Genomic DNA, 8771 nt, shown 5'->3' with positions numbered 1-8771 from the left:
GGGAGAGTTAACTTGCTTGTCCCTAGTGTAACATATGCTAAAAACCACCATGACCCTCTGTACTGTCAAAAAAATCGTGGCAACTTTTTTGTCTGTCTGTTTGCTTTATTAGTTTCTTTGAGGACACTCACCTGATGCACACAGCCACAAGCCTCCCATTAAACGAAGCACAAGAGAGGTCCGTTTCTCCATGTCTCGTTTAAGTAATTAAAATAATTTCTGGGCTGCGTAATTTCACCAACTTCCTTTGTTTTCTAGCTTAATGTGCATGCAATATGTTGGTTAATTATGTGAAGGAACCCCGGAGGACATGCTGAGGACTCAAACTTTCCAGACTGGAAATTGTTATTTTAAACCATTTGTAGATTCCATGCAAGCTTGTGTGGATATGCTGCTGAAGATGTGCCTGCAAGACTGGCTATTCTTCCCCCATTTATCTCATTTTAATTTTTGCCTTCACCCGAAAGCAGGAATCTTTCTAAATTAAAAACACTGCACAGGTTGTTTTGATGCTTTGAGATTATTAATGGCTTTAAAATGGCTCTTTTTTTCTCCAGTGTATAGACATCCCATTTATTTTTCTAGTTTAAAATTCTTTCTGCCATTTGTTGTAAACATTTAAGCATGACAGCCCAGACTCAGGCCAGACCACGATATAGCGCCAGGGTAAGAGAGTGCAGTCAGGTGTAGGCTGACTAATCAAGCGTTGAGAGAGGGATGAGAATTGAGTCTAGGCCATTCCTCACTTCTAAGAGTAGCATGGATCATTTCTTGCAATCCCTTTGTGGGCACAAAAGGCATCAGTCAGTGGAGAAGCTGTGACAGAATTTCTGTGGCTCTGCCACCTGACCAATACCTCTCACTGCTAGAGACTTCATTAACAGATACGGATCTAGAGGCTCAAGGACTTGTTTCCAACAAACCCTTAACCTCAGAGAATGCCAGCCTTATCCCAGCCTTCTTTCTGTTGTTTCTCTGCAGATCCTATCGAGCTGGAATGAGACAAACTATATAGAGGCAGCTTAGCCATTCATTTCACCTCTTCCATCCCCTGCCAATATGGATAGCATGGGCCTCTGACATGCTGCTTACTTCAAAAAGATGCATCGCGTCTTTGGCTGAAGCTTTATCAGTAACTCATTGGCTGAAAATCAATACGAAGGAGGGGGAAAAACAGGTGGGAATTAGCGAGCGTGGCCCCGGAGGAGAAGACCATGCAAGTGTCCGTGTGCCAAACAGACAACAAGAGAAGAAAGTAAAGATGGAGGAAGGAGCTGCCTTAAAACAACCGATTTGTGTTGTGTTGCGAGGGGGTTTCAGTTGATGATTTTAAGTCAATTAGAGAGTGATGAAGTGTTGGGACAGAGAAAGGGAGACAGCAGCATTTATGACAGGACATCTTCACAGCTCATTTGCAGCCATATTCAAAGTGGATGACTGACTCAGCTGCAGGAGATAAGACAAGCGCCAGCCGAGGGAAAAGACTCATATTAACCCTACTGATGTTGCCTGGGAAGGACTATTGTCTGGGTCTTTGATTTAAGCGGGTAACATCTCGGCCAGTCCTTCTCACCCCTCAACTTCACACCCTCAAAATAGGTGCAGCAGCGAACTTAATGCTAACAGGCATTCAGTCAATTTATATTAATTCTGGACTTTCCACCCGTTTTGCTGTTAACAGTGAAGAGGAGAAGGAGGAGGAGGAGGAGGAGGAGGACACAAAGAAGAAAGGAAGTCATCGACAGTGTTTGTATGTGGCTGATTATCAGACACATTAAAGGCTTTGCAAACAGCCAGTAGCCTCTTATGAAGCGGCGAGCATGGCCAGAGTCACGCTGTGCTGGGGAAATAATAAGAGTCTGCTCTTTTTCAACCCACACATACTGTAACAACCAAGAACATTCTGTTGTGCCAAAGCAAAGAGCAGCCATCACATTCTGTCCATGATTGAATATTCAGGCTTGTATTGCTCTCACTTTTTTTTTTCCCTTTTCTATTTTTTTTTTTTTTTTTTTGAGGAAAATGAAGAAACACTTGAGTTCCATCTGTTTGTTGAGGCCTACCTCTACTAACACACTGCCAGGTGTGCTGCCAGAAAACACTAGCACCTCTTCATCCGCCTATTTACAGCTGAGGAAATTTCCGAGACCAGCTGAGGTATTTCATTTACGACTGAAATATGTTGTGCATAGTTTACTTTGTAATTTCTAACATTAACCTGTATTCCAGACAGTTATGTATGACTGCCCTTGTTTTTTTTATGCTCCAGAAGTGTCGTGCAGTCATCTTATTCTGAATGACACAGAAAAATAAGCCTATGTACTTAAAGTAACGTAATGCCAGTCAGTGCTTCACAACACAACTTTTGCAAGATGTCAGCCCTGGGGGTTTCAAACGAGATGTTCCTGTCAACTCACAATGCTTCATAATTATGAGTGGGTCATATGTTAATAACCTCTTTATTCTTAGATGGGAGCACCTTGGTACTGCATAATAAACCTTTTAAATGGCCAGTAACCTGCAGGGCTGACTAGCATCTGTCAAAAGCAGTACAAAATAAAGATGACTGATGAGTGGTCACATGGGGAGGGGGGGCAGTTATAGTCATAGGTAAGACTTTTCACTACAGAGACTGGCCGCTCTTATTTATGGTCACTGGCCTTTTAGCTGCATGACGTCAACTTTGTTCAGATTGTTCACATAGAGAATCTGCAAAAAAGAAATAATAAACCTAAGCCTGCTTTCCCGTTGTTAGGCGGCATGTTAAGAATGCATTCTGCCAGCACTTGTTTTGCTGAAGTAGGCTCATATTGTACCACATATCATGTTCTTCTTCTTAAAAAGGGCACATTATGTGCTTGTCTTCACCTGCTAAATGTCAGATTCAGATAAGAACACAACATGAAGATGGGCATGTAAGGAAAAGAAACCCACAAACTGTAGAACTGTGGGATACATGTATTTTTCCCCTTCACAGTCACTGAGAAGTCAATGTTAAGAACTAAGCTGAGGCATCAAAGACCAACAGCCTATCTGACCTGCATAGAGCCCCACTGTGGGGTATAATGCAGCATTGTACACCAGTTACTTAAAGACCCATTCATGCAGACACTAAGTAAATGCATAGGACCGTAAGATCGGGATTTGGGGTAGGATACGATTTACAATACTGCCTCCAGCCTTTACGATTAAACAACTTACACACAAATGGAAATATATTCAGAGAGAAGAATAAAACATCAGATGAAAGTGTTTCTGATTAGAGAAATACAAACCAAAGGTTTTTATTTTTCATTGCCTCCTTTGTCTCTCCATAAAAATAGTGTTGCTAAAAATAAAATGTTAAAAGAAAAAGTAACACAAAGTAATGATTCAGTGTAGTCCATGGAAAAGCCCCAGTATCAGACATTCATTTTGTTTCACTTCAACCCTCTGTGTTTTTCTCCAAAAGCAGAACGGTCAGCAAAGCCCGGTATCACTGCACCACATGTCTGTTCCTTTGAGAAATTAGCATCGGAATGAGCCCTTGCAGAGACAAGTCAGGCAACTGCTGTAATGCATTACTAAATTAGCCCTAAACACTACACAAGCCATTAAGAAGCATGTCAAAACCTAAGGGAAAAAAAGAATACATAATGCAACCAATAACAGAACAACATAATTGCAACAACTGTTATTAGCCTGCATTCCACCTTTGCCAGTTGAACTAGTGGGGAATCATGTGTACACTAAATAAACATGTTTAGATACGCTACAACTAAGAAGCACTGGCACCGTCAAATAAACGCAGCTTAGCTTCAGCGAACAGAGGGTTAAACCTTAGCTGCAGAAATTCACTGCAGTCCAAAAGCATTTGGCTGATAGCTACTGAACAGCACAATCTATCAGTGCCATTAGGCTGCTATTGGACAAATGTTTGTATCTATCTAGATTTTGCTTGTGTGTCTTTTTCGTGTTCCTTAGTCTGGAAATCGTCATTTTTATTGCATATAATATTTGGCACAGTAAAAACAGGAGCTTTAATTTGGGGCTGTACTTAGAAACTGGTGCCTTTATAAAGAGTTTTACTGTGTCCTAAATATGGTCAAAAGGATCTAAATGCCATTTTTCCTACAGTAGACAGTACCACCTTCTATTTCCAGTCAAAAGAAAAAAAAAACTAAACGAAAAACAATTCATTATCTTTGTTTTTTTTTTTAAATAGAAGTCACCAGTTAATATAAAATAGTTTCAAATTACTTTCTTTTCTAATATAATCTGCATGTATCACCACTGCCTGACGGTAGTTTCATTTATATATATTTATATATTTTTTTCATATTTATATACTTATGTATAGGCATGTACAAGAAACAAAAAACTGTCTCTGTCTTGCACTTCTGTACAAAAGAAAGTTACCGTTTTGTTCTTTGTGCATTCTATTGCATGGACTGGTGAGCAGATAGGTGAGGAGAGGTTTGGGCAAAGTCAGAGATAGATCCATAGGGAGCATTACTCAGATTTGGGTCTCTTGAACCTTGTCCTTGCCGTGAGTGGTCTTAATGACGTAGGCATCAGCAATGGTGCTGATGTGGCTGTGATGCTGTCTGACAGAGCGATGAAGAGAGTTGTTCTGGGCCCAGTGGGCTCCGTAGCCCCCTTGACGGGTTGAGGAGGAAGAGAACACATACCCAGGCTTAAAGGTGTTGCTGTTGTGTTCCACCAATGTAGGCAGTACCAATCCTGTGTCATCAGAGCCACTAGATCCGGATGTGGGCGGTGGAACAGGAGGAACTTCTTCCTCCATTTGTATGATTTCTGTGGTCCTGGCTGCTGCCACCGTGCTACGCTGTTGATGCCTCTTACGCAGCTTATAGAATGCTATCAACATGGCAGCTGCCAGCAAGGTAACAGCAACAAAACAGCCAATGATGATTTTGGTGGTTTTCATCACCTCATCCAGGCTGGCAGCTGGACCACTAGGGACTCTGGCAGTGGGAATTAACACCTGCCTTGGAGTCTGAGTGTTTTGGAACAGTACAGTAGGTGTGGAGATAAAGACGGGTTGAAAGACAGAGGGCGAGGCAGGAACCGTAGGCTTGGGTTTAGGGGTCTCCTCCACTGTGGGCTCCAAAACTTCCACTGTTACAGTGGTAAAGTAGGACAGATTAGATGTATTGAGTTCGGCGTTGCTCACATTAAGATAGGCAGAGGCATTGGAATTTCCTGCCATGTTGCTCACCATGCAGGTGTAGACCCCCGTGTCTGATGGGAGAACATTGGAGAAGTTGAGCGTTCCATCGTTAAGGACGGATATCCTTGGGTGAGCTGAGCCGTGGGTCAGTACTGTCCCGTTGGGAAGAAGCCATCGGACGGAGCTCATGGCAGCCGTGCGACATTTTAGTTCTGCCACCCTTGCTGCCGAAATGTTCAGATCCCTTGGAGCATCAAGTATAAACGGAGCTGAACACTGAAAGGTTGTCTGATCAACTTCCACCAGGTATCGTCCTCTCATGTGCACTGGGGTGTGGCAGCGTCCACAGCAGGTGGAGTTGGTGGGAATATATTCTCTGAGCCACCAGGAGAGCCACACAACATCACAGTCGCATCGCCAAGGGTTGTGGTGCAGGTGTAGCTCCACCAGGTACTGTAGAGGGGTGAAGAGGTTGTGGGGGAGGGAGGACAGGTTATTATGGGCTAAATTGAGCTCCACCAGGGCCGTGATGTCGTCAAATGCATTCCTCTCAATGATAGTGATGGCAGAGTTCATAATCCACAGTTTACGTAAATTCTTTAGCCCACGGAAGGCCCCGGGCTTCAACTCTGGGAAAACATTCTCTGATATCTCTAACTCCTCCAATCCCACCAGAGGTGAAAGATGAGGAAACTCTCTCAGGCTGCACATTCCCAAGTTCAGGTATTTGAGGTTATGAAGGCCCTCAAATGCTCCATCAGAGATGTACTCCAACTTCCTCAGCTCTCCCAGGTCTAGTCTCATGAGTGACGGGACACGGTTAAAGGCATAAGAGGGGATGCTCTCAATGGGATTGTTTCTAAGCCACAATTCTCTCAACTTTGACAGATATTCAAAAGCTCCACTGGGTATGACTGTCAGTCTGTTGTCGAAGAGCTCCAGGGTATTGAGACTGGTCAGGCCATTGAACGCCCCCACTTCAATCTGCCTGATAGCATTCCTGCCCAACTGTAGTACCTCCAGGTGATGCAGGTGTCTGAACGTACCTGCCTGTATGGTCTCTATGCTGTTTTCCATTAAGTTCAGGTACCTGGTATTGGTTGGGATGTTTGGAGGAACCCTAATCAGGCCTCTGCGGGTGCACACCACCTTGCTGAGCTGGTTAGTGCAGGAGCACACACCTGGACAGTTCTGTGGGTTAGCTGAGCCCAACTCAGGGCCCGTGGACTGGCACATACTGAGAGCAGGCACCATGAGGGAGAGCACGGCGAGCAGGGCTGCGTTCCAGGTAGGCTGCACACTAACCTGGCCCAGAGGACTCATGGTGTGGAGGGCTCATTATTCTGCATGGTGGGGGGAGACGGCACACACCAAAGGACAGACCACCCTAGCCTGGCTGGAGCAACTCAAGGCTCCCAAGTTCCATCGACAGTGCAGAGAGATGCTACATCAAAATTGTTGAGTGAGGAGATGAAAGGAAAAAAGAAAAAAAAAAAGACACACAGACAGAGAGACAGAGTGAGAAAGATTAATACAAGAGAAGTCGCGAAGGAAAAGCAGTGCAGCAATGTAAGAAAAAAGGTTGAGTAACTGTATCAGTGACGTACCTCATTAGTTTGAAAGTGCTCCTTTTTGCCTCTTTCCAAATGTTAAAAGCAACAGTCATGCATCACTCTGACTTATAATTCCTTTCCATGGAACGATACGAGATAGATGTTTTCTTTTGTTCCCTTTTTGAAAAAAGTGATGTGGCCCTCTATTAGCCAAGGGTACAAAATGGCTCCTGATATTAAAGACTGAGAGCAGCAAGAAAAAACACTCACAGGCAGAGGTAAGGCCATGTAGACTTAGCAGGTGCTTGGATCCTTTCTGCCCCTACAAACTGCCCCCCTGCCAGGCTGCAGGCTCGAAAAATGCATCTCCACTGTGGATAAATCACAATGATCCATAACGCAGTTAAACACGACAGAGCGGCAGAGAAGAAGTGACCAACTGAAATAAATAAAAAAAAATCCCCTGTTCTGTCGGCTCCTGATACATGTGTTGGCTCTTCGGCTGGTCGCCTGTTTGGGTGAGAGACCTCCCTCGATGTGACTTTGCCAAGGGCTTGTCGGTCGCTGATTAGCCCTGTTGTGACAGAGACTGAGAGACAGAAAAAGGCTAAAGAACTCCCGGCACAGTCATCCCCCTCTCCTCTCCTCCTCTGTGTTCCTCTTGCTTCTTCCCAACATTGGGCTGGCCCTGGTCAGAGCAGCTGCAGGCTGCCGTGTGCACAGTTAGCAGTAATCCGTCTATTCCTCCGGGGGGGAGGGGGGTTGGGGGTGGTGGGAGAGATGGTGGCGCTGTGTGGGGGGTGGAGAAGGGGATACGCTGCACTGTTGGAGCTTCGCAAAAGGCTGTCGGAGGAGAGAGAGAGCACTCTTGTCCTCTTCTGCGATGAGAGAAAAGAGAGAGGATGACGCCGGGAGGAGGTGTGTGGAAGTGGGCTCCGTATCTGTATCCATAAGCAGAGAAAGGTGTTGAGGATTCTTCTGTCCGTTTGCTCGTTGTCCCCCGGGCTGTCTCCTGCAGTCTTCTTCCCCTTGCTTATTTGTTAGTTTTCTCTCCAGGGTTGAGGTAGTAAGTTGTGGCAGTTAGCCATGTGTGTGGCTGTCAGACTTGCGGCTGGCTGGTGGACTACTGCAGTACCCAGAGTACAACAGTGAGAGAGAGAGAGAGAGAGAAGGAGAGAGAGGGAGAGGGGGAAAGAGAGAGCTTGAAAGGGAAGGAGAGAGAGAAGCACTGACAGATCAAGAGCACGGGAAAGATAGTGTGCGAAGGAGAAAGTGTGTGAGAGCGAGCGATGGAGAGCCACGCGAGCGCTCTAACAGGCAGCCCACCGCCACAGAAACAGCAGGAGCAGCATTCTAATCCACATCTCCTCTTCTTGTTTATTCTCCAATCTCTCTCTTTTCTCTATTCCCCCCCTCCGATGTGTGTCGGTGTTGCAGGCAGCTAAGATGCTCGCTCTGCCCCCTCCCTTTGTCCTTCAGTGGGAACGTGAATGTACTGCTGACGCACTCCTCTCAGCTGCTCAGCCAGCCTCAGAGCAGTGCATTGGTTTGATGCAGTGTTCCTGTGTATTAACACATTCAACCTCCCCTCCTCCCCTATCCTTCCTTCTCCCTCCCTCCCTCCCTCCCTCCCTCCACTGTAACTATCTTCTCCTCTCTCCGTCTTTCTGTCTCCGTTTCTCACGTGTCGTGTCCTCGCCTCCTTTCTTTGCTCCCGTTCTCTCACTTTACCTGCGCCGATCCTCCCCTCTCTCTTGCTCCCCGTCTAGACGCCACCTCTCAACAACCAATCGTCAAAATTAAAAACCTCTCATTCCAATGTATCACACAGAGACAAAAGGTCAGACTTTCTACTCCAACTCCAGAGTGGTTCTGTGTTCCCTTTCTGTTTCATGAGCGCAGCAGTGCGCCAGAGTTTTCCAGTGGAGATGCAGCTTGCTGCTGTTCCTCACCTCGTGTATGGCACAGTTTGGCGAGTGTTTCCCTCGTGCACTGGTACGGTAAGGGGAGAAACGAGCCGATTGCCGTATTTGATTTTCTTCTTT

General features: G+C 45.6%; 1 protein-coding gene across 1 annotated transcript; it reads right to left on the bottom strand.

The window, feature by feature from the left end:
• Nucleotides 1-2016: 2016 nt before the first annotated feature.
• lrrc4.2 (leucine rich repeat containing 4.2) lies at nucleotides 2017-8200 on the bottom strand. The gene is made up of 2 exons (XM_047597143.1): nucleotides 6781-8200; nucleotides 2017-6617 (listed from the first exon to the last, which is right to left on the bottom strand). The coding sequence occupies exon 2, from the start codon at nucleotides 6494-6496 to the stop codon at nucleotides 4496-4498; it is 2001 nt and encodes a 666-aa protein (XP_047453099.1). The 5' UTR covers nucleotides 6497-6617; nucleotides 6781-8200; the 3' UTR covers nucleotides 2017-4495.
• Nucleotides 8201-8771: the final 571 nt, after the last annotated feature.

This window comes from Mugil cephalus, chromosome 10, assembly GCF_022458985.1.
Source record: "Mugil cephalus isolate CIBA_MC_2020 chromosome 10, CIBA_Mcephalus_1.1, whole genome shotgun sequence".
NCBI lineage: Eukaryota > Metazoa > Chordata > Actinopteri > Mugiliformes > Mugilidae > Mugil > Mugil cephalus.
This window is presented reverse-complemented; position numbering and strand designations above follow the sequence as displayed.